The sequence below is a fragment of the Chinchilla lanigera genome, unplaced genomic scaffold (assembly GCF_000276665.1).
Source record: "Chinchilla lanigera isolate Chin_1 unplaced genomic scaffold, ChiLan1.0 scaffold00054, whole genome shotgun sequence".
In the NCBI taxonomy this organism is placed as follows: domain Eukaryota; kingdom Metazoa; phylum Chordata; class Mammalia; order Rodentia; family Chinchillidae; genus Chinchilla; species Chinchilla lanigera.
In genome coordinates, this window is record NW_004955455.1 from 6530560 (window position 1) to 6549092 (window position 18533).

The window sequence follows — 18533 nt, forward strand, 5'->3', positions numbered from 1 at the left end:
TATTTTTACAGTGTGTCTAAGAACCATCCTTTCCTCCTCAGGCTCAGAGGAATCAGGCCTCCGTGGCTGTGGGAATGGTGACTGCAGAAAATCTGCTGCACAGTGAGATGTGACTGTGACTTTGATCATGCAGTGAGTGCAGAGACCTCTGCCTTCAGGTTCTCTCCACCACTGAGGCAGGGATTGCAGAAGTCCCCTCTCTTCTGCCCTCCAAGGGGATGTTCATGAAGGAGGATTAGGATACTCAGATCAGATTCTTACTCAAATGAAGACCGAAATGGAAGAAAGTAGCTCAGAAAGAAGGAAAGAATACAAGAGAGACAACAGCAAATGAAAGACAAGAAACAGGGCTTTGGTAATATTAATTTTATATCTGAAATGGAGGGAGGAGGAGAGGGGTTTGAGAGGTTTTTTGAGAGGCCAGAAAAGAATGAAAAGGGAGGAAGGTACAACTGGAGATTGAGGGAAGCTGTACAAATGTCAGAATCGACATGCTAATAGAGAGGTAGAAAGAAAGGAAAAACAAAAAAGAAAAATAGGTAAAAGTAATCAAAATACGATATGTTGGCAGTGTTTATGTTACAAAGTAGGGGATAGGGAGGGGAGATTTGTGTCAGTCTGAGAGAGAAAATAAACAGGAAAGGAGAAAGAATTTAAATGGTGCACGATAGTGCTGGGGATACAGCTCAGCAGCTTCAGGGCCTGACTAGCAAGTACAAGGTCACGAGTTCAATTCCCAGTACCAAAAAAAAAAAAAAAAAAATGATGGAGGGTACAGGGTACCTGGGTCCAATGTATAATCAAACCAGAAACTAATGTAGTTAACCATACGAAACAAACCCTGGCAAGGGAGAAACTAACGTGTCCAGCTAGGGAACTGTAGAGACACTAGTGGTAACTACTAGTCCTACACTATTATTACTACACTGCTTTTACCCCCTAACTCTTACTAAAAGCAATAGCAGGTGAAAGAAAGCATGAAAAAAGGAAAAGAAAATTTATTGTTTTGATAGTATTTGTGTACAGCAAAAGAATGGGGAAGGAGGGGGATTGAGATGATGGTGTTAGAGGGGAAGTAAGTAAAAGGAAAGGGACAGGGAGTTTAAAGGAAATTCTGTGCAGTGTACAGGAAGACTGGGATCAGTTTATGATGAAATAAAGTAGCTAATTTAATTAACCTTATGAAATGATCCTTGGCTTGGGAAAACCGAAAGTATCACAATAAGAGCAATGGCTCAGATCCTTATACTTTTACTAGCAAACAACAATACACCCCTTTGCTCTTTCAAAAAGCCATATCAGATAAAAGGAGGAAAAGAAACACAGTGAGACACAGACAGGTATCCACAAAAGGAAAGAGTATTTGCAGGCAGAATTTATACTTTAGTTAGAATTTGAGCAGTGTGCTCTTCCCCCTTAGTTCAAAAATAAAGACTTTGTCTTAAAGAAGTTGTGAGTTGTTGACATTCAGCCTTCTGTGTTTGTGACTAGGAGGGCAGGTGTGCCATCCAGTGCTTGAGCTGGTTCCCATCCCATGACTTGCCTACTAGGGGGTAAAAGGGCTGGGAGGGGTGTGTCATTCTTTTTGCAGGCTGAGTTCTACTAAGTTTAAGCTGCACTTCTGTGGGATTGACTAGACAGAGGATTTTGCCTTTCATGACTAGGCATTATCAATTGTACAGAGGCAAGGAGCACTTAGCAGGACTCTGGCACCTTCCTTCTACAATCACCCCTGCAACTGCTTACTTCTACTCTTCCTATACCACTATGAGCCATGCCAAACCTCATTACATTATTCCTCTCCACATTTCTCCTGGCACCAAACAATCTGTCTGTGCCTCATAAAGACTTTCTATCTAGCCTGCAAATTCAGTGGCATTTATGGCTTGGTGGAGTCTGGAATTCAGTAGCATTTGTGGGATGATGGTAGGGAGCACCAGTGGATACAGAGCCCAGCGGATGTTGAGAAAGGGTATAAATTTTCATATGTGAAATGAGTACATTCTGTTTCTCTAATGTGCATCCTGGTGACTATACTGAAAAATACTCTCACTTGAAATTTGCTGAGTAGAAGTTCAGCATTGTCACCAGAACACAAACGGTCACAATATGCATTGATCAATGCATTAATTTTCTTTGTGGGAACCATTTCAAAATGCATATGTGTAAGAAGTCATCAAATTGTGTACCTTTAATATATATAAATTTTTTCATTTATACCTCAATAAAATTGTAAAATAGAATTTATACTTGACACAAAGGGACGATAAAAACAAAATAAGTCAGGTCTATATAAACAAATTAGAAAGCATTTCAAATTGCACATCTCTATTTTGAAATATAACAAACTATAAAAATTGAAATCAATATTATCCGTTAACTGAATAATATTGCCTTCACTCAGATAGAGTTCAGGCAAAATAGGCATGGACAAAGACTGCCACAGTTACGAGGATGATGGCACTGATGTTCGTTACAGTTCTCCAAAGGGGCTTTTCTGATGTGTCTGTGAGTTTCTTCTTCAGGGCTTCTTCCTCCTCTTTGGTCAGTTTGGGTCCTGTCTTCTGCAAACCACAGAATATGTCATAAGCTTTCCTGAGACACCCACGAGACTGCATAGGAAGATCTGAAACACAAAAAGATGAGCAAAGTTTCACAAAATAAAATTCCTTATCAATGTAGTACAGATGACTGTAAAAGATCCTTGAGAAAATAGAGCTAAATGTGACTATGGAAACTAGAAAAGTTTTCATGATAAAAGTCCATCGAGTAAAGTATAAACACAAGTGAAGTTGGAAGAAAACATTGGCATGCTATATTAAGAGCATTTAATATCCTTAGTAAATAAGGAGCTGTGAAAAACATAGAAGACCATCAACCCCATGTACCCATATGAGAGATGAAGAAATAGTTAAAAGAATAAAAGACAAGTTGTTTCTTGTTTCACCACAGTACATTTCTGGTGAGAAACTGTTTTTAAGCTCACTCAAAAAAACCAGAAATTTAAGTTAAGTCTGCATGGAAGTACCAGTGGCAAAAATTCAAAAATTTGACAGAATGTTATGTTGGTGAGTCTGTGTGTGTGTGAAGCAAACATTGTCATATATTCTTGCTAGGACAGCATGTTTTAACTTTGTTGTAGGAGAATTTGGAGAATTTAATCAAATTGGGTAGGCATTAATCTTTTCCTCTAACACTCAAACTTGAAATTTATCTCAAAGGTATCTGTAAAAAAATATTTATATATAAAACTATTTGTTACTTGGTTGAAAAATTGAAAAGATCTTTCTGAATTTAAATGCCTGTGAAAAATCATAATGCATGTAGGACTGAGAAACGAGTGGTGATAAAATTAAATAAAATAAATGAGATACAACAAGAGCAGTATTTTGAAGGAAATGTGTATGACCTTTGTTTTTACATTAGAAAAAAATAATGAAATAATATCCAGCCTGTTAGAAACTATACCCAAGAGAATGAAACCAAATAATTTTAATGGGAGAATATATGTATGAGAAGCAGTATTGAAATAGGAAAAAATAATAATACAGAGAAGTGAAGCCAAACGCTGGTTCACTGATACAAGCAAAATAGTTTAGTCCAGTGATGGTGAACATTTTAGACATAAGTGTCCAAAATGAAATGCAAAACTCACTTATTTATCACAAAGTGCCAACACTGCAATTAAACCTGACTACTGAGGCTTTAACTTAGAAAAAAAGAACTCATATATTAACATTTTTGTCATAAAAGGAAAACAAATAACACGCTTACTACAGGTTCACTACCACTGGACAGTCTTAAGTAGGATTTTACAAGAAAAAAAAGTGAAATCACAGCAATTATATTAGGAACCAAAAGCAAAAAAGAACTACAGAGGCAGCAGAAATGGAAAAGATCATGGAATACTTTTATGCCAGTACATTTAACAAACAATTTTATGCAGTATATATGTGTACTAATAGATGAATGCCATCTTGCTCTTATACAATTATACAGCTGATTAATGCATAATTGGGTACTTTAATGCTCTAGCCATTATATAAGTTTAATTAGCAGTTAGGGGGCTTTGATCTCTGAATTTCTTGGTTTCTGTCTGTCTCGATGTGTCTGCGTGGCTCTGTGTTTGTGTGTGTCTATCTATCTCTGTTACACACACACACATACACACACACACACACACACACACACACACACACATACACTCTCTAACAACTTTCCCAACAGAATTACTGAAAAAATTACAATTTCATTGCAGATATTGATCAGATATTTTTGAAATATTTCCATAAAATAAGAACATTTGGTACTTTCTGATTTATTTTATAAAAGCACTGGTATCAACACTTAAACCAAGTGAAAGAAAACTGTAAGCCAGTCTTATGCTGGGGCACACATATGAATGAACCAAAGATCTAGAAGACATGAATCATTTTTTCAGTTTGTATGAAATAAGCCATAACAAACTAGAAATGCAGTCTACAGAAGCAAGGCAACATATCTTGACATACTTAATTGTATCAGTGATTTTTTAAGTAACTAAATAAACAAAACTATGGTGATGATTTCTAGAAGAATTTTCTTAAAGGAACGGCAATTAGAACTTAGTTTTGAAGAATACACATATTTTCCTTCTGTTTGATAGGAGATAGAAATATTATGGAGAACTCAGTGTATGTGGGGAAAAATGAAGAAGACCGATTATTTGGAGTGGAGAATATATTGGAGAATTGTGAGAGATAAGGTTGAATATAACTTGAGACTTGATACTTGAGTACAATCACTATAGATTTGTCGAACACAATATATGACTAGGAACAGGAGATCAATCTATGGTTGATTGCCGTGTCAGTAGCTGGTACATAGTTTCATATATGGATGGATAGAGAGACGGGTAGATTGGATGAACAGATTTCATATGCAACAGCCAACTGTCTTGGTTGATTAAAGGATAAAAATTGAAAGTTTCAGTTTGCTACAAATCTAATAGCTTTTTAGGTAGCTCAACTTAGTGGCATTAAAAATTGAAAAAAAATACAAGAAAACCAAGCCATGCACACAGAGCTCCTACACAGAAACCAAATGCAAGCCTGATAGTACCTTCCTCAACAGTGTCAACTTCTTCCTGCCTTTTGTCTTCAGCATCTAAATCAATTCGTTCTTCTGTACTGTTCCAAAGAGCCCAGCACAGACGATGCAGCTGACAAGAGAAGAGACATGAGTTCATTAGTGATGAGCAAATGTTTATAATGATCCAATAGTATCTTTTCCTAGTGTATGGTTAAAAGCAATCAATCTGCACAGATTATAGGTCATGACTAAAAGTCTCCTACCATATACATTAATTATTTTGAATTATTTTGTTTTTAAATCTTCTAGCAGTTAAAAACAACAATCCAAGTAAGAGTTTTAGAACTCCAACTTCTAGATTGTGATTTCAGAAAACCAAAGATTTAGCTAAACTATTCACCCTGTTTCACCCATTGTCCTATCATTTAATTATTAATAGCTATACAATTTTTACTTTAACTTTGTCTGTAGTTTAGATACAATCTCTATGTCATTCTTCAGGTCCAGCTGCAATTAACACACTTACATTTGGTCTTACTAATTCACCTGCAAGTTTCTCTCATCTACACTGTTATTTTAAACCAAGTTCCACAGAATTTTGCTTTGTGTATATAAATTACAATTTCCACAATTAGTCTGTATGTTGATTAAAAATTTAAAAAGAAATAACATACATGTTACTTTTCTTTCTTTTTGTCACAGATTAAATTCATGTGGTTAGATAAAATGAATAAATACCAGCTTTGTGCCCCTCTAAGAAATTTTTCTTCAAGTATCAGTAAACTTGTAAATTTGTAATCCATCAAATTTTCAGTCTTGCATTCATTGATTTGGTCTATGGCCCATGATTTTCTTGTACCAATTTACTAGAATTTGTGTTGAACTTTCTTACTTGTTATTGACCTAAGAAGCATACACCTTGAGCATATCACAAAGCTTCCTCATCAGAGCTTACAGCTCTTACTCACACATTTCTTGTATTAAATACACTTCCCTTGTTAAAACTTTTGTCTTTGGACTCCTTCAATTCTTGCCTTAACTTGCATCACGTTCATTCTAGTCTTGCTCCGAACAGTCATCCTGGGATATCTTGTAACTGCTGTGCTAGGTTAGGTCTACCATACTTTCCATGACCATCTGTGAATTAACTGTTGATATTTATCCATCTGATTGGAAAGTTCAGACCTCACAGTATTTTGAATCATAAACAAGTTCGATAAATGGTCTCATCCTCTGACAACTGATTTTCTAATAATTAAGAGTACATTATGGTTATATCTATTGTCATTTATATGAGTTTACTACTTACATTTTTTCTTTGGAAACTATGATATATGCTTTTCAGTGTTCTTTCAGTCAACTCTCAAAATTTATTGTAAACATTTAGTGATACATTCTGTTGAAACTCTTTGGTAAAATGATTTTAATCATCCTGTGCTTCAGGATCTGCAGTCATACATCATCTAGTAGTTACTCCTCAAGGATATGTGCAAATAGGTATTGTTTCAAAGATGATGTTGACAAACCCAAGGTATACAAAGCTATATCCATTAGTAATAAATTCAAATGATATTAATACATAAGTAGTAGCTTTAAAAATGACTAACATTTTCTAGGTCTTTATGATGTCCCTCTTTTAGAGACAATATCTTTGGAAATTACAGATGTGCTTTATATTTTCTTTAATGCTTAGGCAAGTAGATGTATGTTTACATGTAATTTATTCTAAAAGTAATATTATGCTACTATAATTCTGTATGAGATTTCCCCCCTACTTCTCATATTATGAACTTTTTGAAAGGAGTTTAAGTAGCCTTCCCTCATTGTGTACTCTTTTCTTACTGATCAAAATCTAGATTGCCCTCATGTTTTTCTATTTGAATACTGTTGCTGAGGTAATGTTCATAAATAGATTTTCCTGCATGTGTAATGTGTCTATGTAAATTACTGAAATGGAAAAGTGAAACATAAAGCCATTGTAATTTCCCTTTTTTTCTGAGACGCGGTTTTGCTACATAGTTCAGGCTGGACTTAAACTCACAGTGTAGCCTAGGTTGGCCTGGAAATCTGAAGAATTTTCCTGCTTCAGCCTCCTGTATGCTGGACTTACAGGTGTGCAAGACCACGCTCAACTATTTTTCCTTTCCTTGCCACCTGTTACTATGAATTTTTAAAATCTCTGTGCCAGTTTTCATGTTGTATATGAAATCCAAATCATCCACAAAGTGGCTCAGTCCAATTAGGAACTCTTCTGTGAGGTGTTTTCCAGTCTTTTAAGCAAAACTAAGTACTCTCACACTATCTTTTAACAGGTGTGTAGACTGACCTGCCAAGTGCATTGTGAAAATATGTTTTAAGTCTCCAGCTCATTTCCCAATGTCTTACTTCTTAATTTCCTGGTGCTTCACATGTAACAGGTACAAAATTGTTTAGTTGAGTGACTGCATGATAGCCTTTTAGGGTGCTTCTGGCTCTAGTGGTGTAATGATTCCACTAACCTGAAACTGTGTACATGTCACAGTCTTAGATGGCAAAGAACTCTTACTTTAGGATAAGCATGTAATCATTATACATCACTCACATGTACATCAGGAATTGGTTTTGTCAGAAGTGAAATTCCTACGATGACCAGCATAGACACAAAAAAGAGAATGATGGCAAAATACATATAGTGCACTCCACAGATAATCTTAGGACAGTTGCTGGCAACCACACAACTTCCTGTTCCGTAGGCAAATTCTATAATCATTCGAATGAGGCCCATTGCAAGTCCAAGTACTAGACCCCAGAATGCTCCCTGAAAAGGAAATAATAGCAAAATAAATTTTAAAGAAAAGATGAGGCCATTATTCAAATAAATCATAATTACCATCCTGCCTATTTTTTCAGCAGAAGGACCATTAATGGCTAACCATGAACACAAGTTTTTTAAAGCAAGGAAATTCGCAAATATGTCTGCGTATTAGTGGGTTGTTGGCTTCTGAGGTATCATTTTACTTTTTGACAATCTTATGCATTCTTAATTAAAAATAAGAATTGTGCACATTTTTAGGAATAATTAGGTTATATTTTGATGTATACATTATGAAGGATTAAATTAAGGTATTCTTCACATTCATCACTTCATTTTCATTCTAAAACTCTAGGACATTATAGTCTACTCTGATCAAAGCTGATTGACCTTTAATGAAGTACAACATATTGTGCAATTTTTAGTGTGTAAATTTCAGCTAAAATTGAGATGTTTTGAGAGTTCTACTAAGTTCCTGAGAATTAAAAGTATTTATCTTCCCTGAGATGTGAACAGTGGTTAGAAACTTATGCCCTCTGTTCTGTTCTCTGCATGATATATTTTAAGAAAATAGTATAGTGTGGAAATTAAGATTATGACCTTTGGATGGAGGAAGATAAAGTCTGAATCCCCAAACCCCACTTACTATGTAAGATATTCCATGCATGTAGATATTAAGCTCTTTGCACCTGTTCCTCTCTGAAAATTATAGTAATAAGACTAACAGAAGTAATTAAGCAATTAAATAAAAAAAGCTCATCAGAATCAATTCATGTTTTACGTCAAATAACAACATATTTTAATACTTATTAGTGTGTTTTCTTTTAAACATTTCACGTATTTATCCAATGTGATCCTCCCAGTAATGCATTAAGCTAGCAGCATCATTATTTTCATATAACAAGGTCACCTTGTTTACTTAAATTCACAATAGTCTAACATAGAAGAGCCATGACTGAACCCTGGAACTATGTCTCACCCACTTGTTTTCCTCAGCACTGTGCCAAGAGGGCACATAACAATTTTTAGGAAGCATAAGGGCTTTAGGATGAGTATGAACTATATATTTAAACATTTTTTAGTGTAAAACACACATTTTTAAGGATCAGGAGCTGTGGCTTACCACAACTGAATTTAAATGGATCTTGAATTGTGTACATAGGCTAGAAAGGAGTTTTTTTCCTTGAGATAGAGTCCTCATGTGTTACCAAGCATGGTCTTGACCTACTGGCCTCAAATTATCTTACTTCCGTAGCTTCCAAGAGGCTGGGACTGTAAGCATGGGCCATCATACTCAACTGAAAGAATTGTTGTCCTGTCTTAGCAAACAACTGTTTCTTCTCACTGTGGTGGGGAACAGTTTTTCCAGTTTTCACTTACCTGTTCATTGACTCTTTTATAGAAGATGGCAAGTACAAAGATAGCTGCAACTGTGGGCCCAAGATAGCTAGCAACTGATGACATGTAATGGAACAGTTGTGCATTTTGAGACGCTTGTATTAATGGGACCCACACAATGCTGATGACAAGTAGCAGGATGACAAATAGCCTTATAGGAAAACAAAATGATTTAAATATTAAATAAAAGCATTGCAAGCATCTCCTTTGGGCTTAATTTTTTAATTCGTTCTTGTGCTTTTTCACTGGTTTTCCAAACACAAATCAAACTTCTTCACCTTGTGTGATCCCATACTATGTCTAATGATTATCTGTTCATAAAATTTCAATAGTTTCTTGCTTACAGTTGATCAGAATATGTTCATCTGAGATTAAAATACATGCACAAAACAATTGAAATGTCATCAGTTGATTAATAATTCTCATATGTAATTTTTAAATCAGTTAGCAATACACATCACACTTTCTATGTTTGTTCTTTCCCGGCTTGAGGGAAATTAAGCCTGTTTACATAGATTAGAATGGAAATAGCTTGCAATCCCAATTGCTGAATGTATTGGCAAGAAATGGTAACTTGTACATTTTACTACTCAAGTATTCTAGTAGGTAGAAAGATTTGCCTAACATATTGGTGAATAGTAAAAAGCTATTAGATATTCCTCAGATCCCAGGATCTTACTGTACAACCACAAGTCAGCCTTAGTCTTTGTTGTCAACAAAGCCATGCACTTTTCTCTGACCCTTCTATAGATGATGGCAAACAGGAAGACAACTGCTGTTGGAGGCTGAATGTAGCTAGAAGGTGATCACAGCTAATGGACTGGTTGTCCATTTTGAAACACCTGTGCTACTGGGAACCACTGAATGCTCATGACAAGTAGTAGGCCGACAGGCAGCATAGTAGAAAAACAATATTACTTAAATATTAAACGCAAACATAGGCTCAGAAGTGCCTATGATGTCAGAGGAATGGCTCATTTAGGGCACTTACACAAGAAAATCATGGGGCTCCCTCCCACACCTCCTTCACAATGCTGCTTAAGTGCCATTTCCTCAGACATATTCCCTGAAACTTATTAAATTGCCTCCATCTTCTCATCTGCCTTGTTTTTTCAGAATTTCTGACCACTTGATGAATTTTATACTTATTAATTGTTCATTTTCCTCACAAAGGCATAAATTCTATGAGGTAGGAATTTTAGAAGATAGTGTTGTTTCATGTTCATATTCTGAAAAATGTTTCATGTTCTGAAAAATGTTCTGTAAGCATTAGATAAAACAGGAAAAGAAAATCTTGGTGCCCAAGATCTTGCAGCTCTTAGTGGGACTCCTGTATCTTGGAACTCATGAGTTCTAGTCCAGCACCTTCTCTCCCACAGAGACATAAATGCTTTACTGTTCCTGCCTCTCTTATTGCATTTATTAGAAGTTAAGATTTAGGCCAAGTAAGGTCTTTGCGTTGTCTCTGTAAGTATTCAGTGTACTAAAGCTGTTGCTATTATCTCCAACAAAGCAATAGATGGGAAGTTTCTCTTGACGCTAATTTGACTGAAAAAATATCAGTGCTCCTTCAGTACTGATCATCATAGAAACTACACTTGAATACTGTACTGAGAATGTCTCTACCTTAGCATTACTGAGGCCTGGAGTTCCAGCTTACCCAATTTAGCAAGCCACAGGAATGAAGAGATTTTAGTTTAATTTCCACCTAGTTTCAGGACTGCTGAATTAATTGCATGTGCTAAGGCATACATACATAGTGACTTGTTTTCCCTCTATACTAAGTATGTTACTAAGAATTAGAAAGTGTAAACTTAGAAATGATATACCTATCATAACTTTATATTTAAAATTATTACCACTATCACTTTGATTATGTTTGCAAGAGTCAGAATCAGTTTCTTTTCTTTCAAGGTCTCCTTCCACATTTCCTTTTAATCAGAACTTTTAATATGACTTAATTTTAAAAGTCAGAGAGTGAAAGCTATGCACACATATAGTAATCTACTGCTGAGGAGTATATGCCCATGTGCACTATGAGACCTAGATGAGAATGCTCAGGCCAGAGGTCTATGGAGAATACAGTCAAATCTATTATATTACTGTGATAGAAAGTATAGAACAAGAAAATGAATAAGATATCACTACACATTGCAACATGACTACATGTCACAAGCATAACAAGAACTGTTAGCTTATTGGGTTATTCTAATTATACTAGTAGCAAACTCTAAAGACTAAATTATTGCATTAGAAATTACAGTATTTAGCTTGGACAGAGGAGATTCTGAGTGTTGGTAATTTCTATTTCTTGACTTGTGGTTACTCAGATGCTCGTTTTTTGGGAGCATCACTGAGATACACATTTATGTTTTATGTGATTTATGTATGTGTGCTGTATTTTAATTTTAGAAACATTTTAAAAATGATGTAGAAATAAATTCTCTTTGGAAATCATGAAGGGAAAAACCAAACTATGTTTTACAAGGTTTCTGGTTGTTTTCTTCCACCTCACTGCCTTCAAGGCCCCTGGGCTGCTCAGGGCTCCCTCAGTGGAACTGTTTCCTGCCTTGAGTCTGTCCATTTGCAGCAAGGGCCAGTCCTTTTCGAATGGAATAGCTGATAAACTCATCTGTTCCTGGGTGGATGACTTACTCTATGAGCCCATGTAATACACATGGAAATTTCTATAGAGAACATGTAAAACAGAATTTGGAATTATACCCCATAACACCATTAATGGAGTTTTGCACATATGTGGCTAGAGGGTGTGAGGAAAGGAGGAAATAAGTAACAATGAGATACATTTGAAGGTCTAAAAAAGCAGCTTGTATGACCTCAACTTTGTACCTGGAAAGAGAAAAGTTTAGTTAAACATTTTCTTTTTTTCTTAGTACATGTTTACAGTATAAAATGTAGGCTCATGTTTATAGCAGCACAATTCATAATAGATAAATCTTGGATGTGGCCTATAGATCCATCAACAGATGAAAAGATAAAGAAAATGTGGTGTCTCCACACAGTAAAGTACTACTCTGCTGATAGAGACCACAATGAAGCAGCCTTGAGCAGGATTTACATTAACCAATGGGCTTTTTATGTTTACTGGTGAATCTGTCTAAGGCCTGGGTTCTTTGTCTGGAGATGGGCAGTGGACTCATAGTAAGTGAATCTCTGTGAGTCACTGATCTCTACTGAGGTCTGTAATGGCAGATGAAGCTAGAAAACCTTAAAGGATGAGACAAGTTCATGACCATGCACACCTGGATCCAACCTCAACTAGATAAAGACTATAGCCTCAGGGATCTCACTTCTGGGTGGTTTAACTTAATACCTTACTTGGAGAAGTCCTTGAGTGGTTTTGCCTTGCTGAAGTTCTCCCCTCCCTTCTTCTGAGAACTAAATGAATATGCCCCCCCGCTAGAGAATGCCTAGGTCTTAGCCTTGAGAGAATTTCGAATTCTATGAGAGGGCTTTGATCCTCCTGGAGCACTGAAATCATTTCATTTGCCTCATTTTATTTAGCCTTTGAAGTACATTCATCTGAGAGATTGTGGATGTGATCAGCCCTCAAAAACTGAGGGATATTATTAACCCAATACTCTGCCATAAAAACAATAAACTGGAGGTATTTGTAGGAAAATGGATTTGCCTTGAGACCATAATGTTAAGTGAAATAAATATTTTCTAACGATATTGCCCCCAAGAGTAGAACTCTATGTTAAAGCTAAAGGCTGGGGGCCTGTAGCCCACTTCTACATCTCTTCTTGGTAGAAATCAAGGTTCCCTCACCGTCCAGCAATCATGAGCTCTTTCTCTGATGCGTGCTTCCTTATCTTGGTGTATATATCCATGGTGAAGAGCGTGCTGGCACTGTTGAACAGGGAGGTCAGGGAGCTCATGAGGGAGGCCAACATGACTGATAGCATCAGGCCTCGAAGTCCTAGGGCCAGAGAGAGTTTAAATACTAGTTAGAAGCTGGATGCCATATTCTACAAGTGCTGTGCTAAACTGCACAACATTCAGAGGTGAACATATAATAGGAAACTTTGATTAGCTAATATCATTATTATGAATATACACATATCGGCATGTAGTATTTTCTGCATATTTCCTTGTGATTTGAGAATAATCAAATAAATTTAACTCTAAATATGAACTTAGACATGACTTACTGGAAAGTTATTTTGGAAGAGGGGAAAGAATAGAGCCTCATCTTTTTTTAGAAGAGAAACTCTAGACTTCCTAAACACTGAGAGAACTGTAGAGGCCTGGTAGGTGGCACTGCTGAAGAGCTCTGGGTGGACCAATATTTGGGAATTAAAGCATTATTGGAATTTCACATTTCAGAACTTTCTGCTCATTATTAATGATCTATCTGTAAGGCTCCTGGCATAGGGTGGGATGGGGTGTATGTGAGGCCGCATTTTTGGGTCATGTTTCCTTCATCCTGAAATATTCAGGGAGGAGAGAAGTCACAGAACTGTTAGCCAACCTTTGAAGGCCATACAGTGCAAGATCACCTGCTCATTTCTGAGATCTGTACCGTATTTTGTTTTTGCTACTGTAATGATAATGATCTGAAATCCTTATCATTTACTTATGTCATAGATGTGACATTTTGTCTCTTGTAAAAGTGTAATATGTACTCCAAAGTGGAGAGGGATTTATTCTTATTTCACTGAACTTTTCTAAGCACCAAGGCAGTGCATGGAAAATGTATTTAATAAATAGATATAAAGCCAGTACATTGAAATATGTCATTTGGGTATCACTGGCCTAAAATTGCAAAGTAAATAATCAACCTCTAGTTCTCTGAGATTATAAATTTATAGCTGTATAATTCCTTTATTAACAAATAGGTCATTCAAATGTTTTTGACTGAGTAGGTTGGATGAGAGTCTGAATCTGGAGGACTAAAGATGCTTCCAACAGAAATTTCTCAGATTTGAACACTCCAGGATCATCCCATTGCTGACAGCCTAGGGGAAGTGCTTAAGAAATGTCCAATTAGTAGAATTAAATTAATGAAAGTAAGAATTATCCAGGATTATTTCACCTCCTTCTTAACCCATCTATACCCAGCCTCCAAGGTTGAGCATGAATAGTCACTTACCAGCTGGCATCAGTTCCAGCACCAGTGTAGGGTAGGCATAATTTGTGCAGCCAGCTTCAGTGCCACAATGCCTCCTACATTCAGAAGGTACAACACAGGCCACCATATCTAAGGAGAGATGGAGAGGCGAGTTCAGTGAGTGGGGCTCAGTCAGGCACAATCCACAGATGTTGGAGAAAGAGACAAGATGGGTGGGAGGAAAAATATTTGACTGGAAATTGAATATTTATCTTTGATTCAGTACTACAGATTTGGTCACTCTTTGCCCAAAACAGAACCTCCATTGTGTCTTATTCTTATTGTTCTCCCAGCTCTGGGCAATGGGGGAAGAGATGACCCATGGTCTGGAAGGGCTAGTGAATGAGAACAAACAGAGGGAGTTTATCCCATCCTTCAGAAAGACAACAAGAGAATAAATCCCCTCAGAAGTAGTGAATTCAGAAGTAAACACCACCACCACTCACGAAGCTAGATCCCAAATCTACTCACATTTATTCAGCGCTGTGCACTTACATCTAAGAAGTGTCACTTGTGATGGTCAGTTGGACAACTGGCCCATGAATGAAGAGAATTGCATAGTAGCCTAAAGCACTTTTTGCTTACACCAAAAACTGGGACACAGTCACCTATAATAACACTTCAGTACATATTTTTCTTAAAAAATTCTTTTGTTCTCTTTTGATCCGTGCCCACAAAATGTCTTTTTTGGTTATTGTTAAGATAATACTTTGTAGTCTTATTTCTACATGTAATTTCATAATTTCTGCATTTCCCATGTTTCCAGCACGTGGTGTGCAGTTTTCCATAAGGGGGTGGGTAATTCAATTGAAGTAATTATTTGGCTGTTCCTTGACTGTTGGCTACCCCTTATTCTATACTGTTATAAACAACAATGCAATGCTGCAGTAAGGAAGGATGTTATTTATTTGATTTCATATTTAAGTAAAGTGAAGTAATGTTTGGCTGGCAAAATATACTGAATACCTCATTATTTGATGAGTTATCTCAATAGAAATAAGTCCTCACTTGGCTAAGAAAGAATTAGATATATTTCCTTCACTTTTCATGGTAAAGTTTGTTTATTTAATTATTTATTTATTTATTTATTTATTTATGTTAGTACATGTTAATAATAAAAGGGTGAAGCTCATTTTGGTAAATTATCACATGCATTTAACATGTTTTGATTTTCTTTATCCTTTTATCTCCTTCTCCTTTTCCTCCCCAGGCCCTCTCATCCTCTTCCTCATCTTCAATAGTCTGTATCCCAGTGTCCTCTCATCTTTTATTTACTTATTTATTTATTTATTTATTTATTTTTTATATAAGAGAAAGTATGTGATATTTAACCTCCTGAATATGGCTTAATTTCCAACATCATGATCTCTAATTCCATTCATTTTCCTGTAAGTGACATGATTTCATTTATCTTTATGGCTGAATAATATTTTGTTGGGTATATACTTCTCTGCCTATTCATTTGTTCGCTGACATCAAGGCTATTTCCATAAATCAGGATAATGTTCATGGTACAACTATGAATATGGGTGCATGGGCCACCATAGTATTCTTTCTTTTGGGGACATCCCCAGGTGGGTTTAGCTGGATCAAGTGGCATTTCAATGTTTAGTCTTTCATGAACTGTCCATACTGATTTCAATAGTGGTTGTACTAGCTTCCATTCCCTCCGACATGATTAGGGGAGTTCATTATTCCTTACATCCTTGCCAGAATTCATTCTGTTTTATATTCTTGATAATAGTCACTCTGGCTGGTGTGAGATAGAACCACAGTAGTCCTGGTTTACATTCCTGTAATAGCTCAAAATGTATTCTTAGATGCTTACTTGTGACTTTGTATTTTGTATTTTGAGAAGCATCTGTTTAGTTCATTGGCCCACTTTTATTGGGTTATTTAATGTTTTGGTATGACTATTTTGATTTGCTTATATAGTCTAGATATTAATCCTCTGAGGATTAGCTAGAAATTTTTCCCCATTTAGTGGATCTCTATTTACTCTGTTAATTTGCAAAAGCTTTTTATTTTGATGTAATTCCATCTGTTGATTTTTTATATTCATTCTTGTTCTTTTAGAGTCCTACTCAGGAAGCATTGCTGGTACTTTTGCCAAGTATTTCCCCTATATTATCTACCAGGAGTTTCAAGTTTCTGTCTTTATCTAGGTCTTTGATCCATTTTGACATTTTTAGCATTGGGTCAGAGACTGGAATCTAGTCATAATCTTCTGCATGTGGGAATCCAGTTTTCCTGGCACTATTTTTAAAGAGACTCTCTTTTCTCCAGTGTATGTTTTTGGCCCCTTTGTAAAAACTAGATGTGTTTATTTTTGTATTTTTTATTCTATTCCATTGGTATGCATGTGTTCCTTTTTTGTTCAGTTCCATTTTTGTTGTTGTTGTTTTTGTTACTGTGGCTTTGTGGTGGAGCTTGAAGTCTGAAACTGTGATCCTTGGGGGTTGCCCTTTTTGCTCAGTACTGCTTTGTCTATTATGGGTCTTATATGGCCTGTTATGAATTGCAAGATTGCTTTTTCTATTTTTTTGAAGTATGCTGTTGATATTTTAATAAGGACTACATTGATTGTATAAATCTCTTTTGGTAATGCTGCCATTTTCGCACTGATCCTTCTGATTCATAAAGAAGTGATGTCTTTCTTTTTGCTAATGTCTTCCTCAATTTCTTTCTTCAAGGTTCTATAATTTTTGTTGTAGAGGTTTTTCACCTCCTTTGTTAGGTTGATCATTGTGTATTTAATTAATTTTGAAATTACTGTGGATGCAATTGATTTCTTTCTCAGTCGATTCATTGTTAGTTTACAGGAATGCTTTTGATTTTTGTATGTTGTTTTTTTGTCTTGTCACTTTCCTGACTTTGTTTATCAGATTTATAAGACTTCTGGTGTACTTTTGGGGTCTTATGTCAATACTCATATACTTTACAAATAGGAAAATTTGACTTCATTTTTTATTTCTGTCTCTTTTTTTTCATTCTCTACCCTGATTGCTCTGAGTAAGTTTCAAGTAATATATTAAGCAGAAGAAGTGAAAGTGTACACCCTTGTCTTATTCCTGCCCTCACTATCAATGTGTTAGTGTCTATGTGTCCTGTTAAGTCAAATAGGGTTTATTTATGTAGTTGAGTGTGCCAGCCTTCAGTGCATATATATTTACAACTGTTAACTTTTCTCGTTGAGTTGTTCCATTTACCAATATATAGTGAGTGCCTTCCTTCTATGTTTGACGTCAACTTTGACATGAGTACAGTGCCTGCTTTTAGGCTGCAGCTGGTTAGAGTAAGATTTTTCATCCTTTCGCTTTCAGTCTTTATGATTTTGCAGAGGAGTTGTTTCCCTCATAGGCAATATAGAGATAGTGTCTCTGTGTGAAAGTCCCCATTTACTGGATGCCAGGCTCAGCTTTGGGAGGAGAGTGTAAAATAGTAATATAAACACATGAGAAGCTAAACACATATTATTAGATAATTGAGGATTTGCATTGACAAACTACTTTACATAAAAATAAATACCAATAAACAAGTAAAAAAGAAGAGAAGAACAAGCAAAGAGAATAAAAGAACAAAATTGTCCTGTCTGTTGGCTAGGATGAGTATTCCAGAGTAGTTTGTCAATGCAGGTGCATTTTTAAAGAGGTCTTTATTATTCTGCTACCCAGGGAAAATTAAGAGAGTGAAGTAAAATAGAGTGGGCTAGAGAAAATTAAACATTACTGATAATTAGAGTAATAATATAATATATATAAATACATATATTTCTACTGTAATTATCAATAGTGTTTAACTTTCTCTAGCCTACTCTCTCTTTCTCTCTCTCTCTCTTTATATATCTATATATATAGAGAGAGAGAGAGAAGAGGAAAAGATGCAAAGACAAGAAAAAGAGAAAAAGAGGAGGAGAGCAGAGAGATGGAACTTATGTTAAGTGAAAGTAGAGAAAGGAAGGGTGTATAATAATTGAGAGCTGAGAGAACAGGTCAGTAAACTATACTCAATTATTAGATTGACAAAATTTGATACTCCAAAGAAGCAACATTTGGTGAAGGAGTATATGACTAAGCAATAGAAAGTGTTGTATAGCTAAAACAGGAAGTTAATACTCATAGGTATACCTGTATATATATA

At 35.8% G+C, this 18533-nt stretch overlaps 1 protein-coding gene across 2 annotated transcripts in view; it reads right to left on the minus strand.

Annotated features, from left to right (window-relative positions):
- Positions 1-2224: 2224 nt before the first annotated feature.
- Positions 2225-18533, minus strand: part of LOC102020204 (low affinity sodium-glucose cotransporter-like) — a 134889-nt gene continuing 118580 nt past the window's right edge. For both annotated transcript variants that reach the window (XM_013520389.1, XM_013520390.1), the window contains exons 10-15: positions 14376-14483; positions 13052-13202; positions 9242-9410; positions 7652-7867; positions 5101-5200; positions 2225-2626 (exon numbers count right to left, since the gene is read on the minus strand). In XM_013520389.1, the coding sequence (XP_013375843.1) occupies positions 2412-2626; positions 5101-5200; positions 7652-7867; positions 9242-9410; positions 13052-13202; positions 14376-14483 (959 nt within the window). In that variant the 3' untranslated portion in view covers positions 2225-2411. The remainder of the gene's footprint in view (positions 2627-5100; positions 5201-7651; positions 7868-9241; positions 9411-13051; positions 13203-14375; positions 14484-18533) is intronic.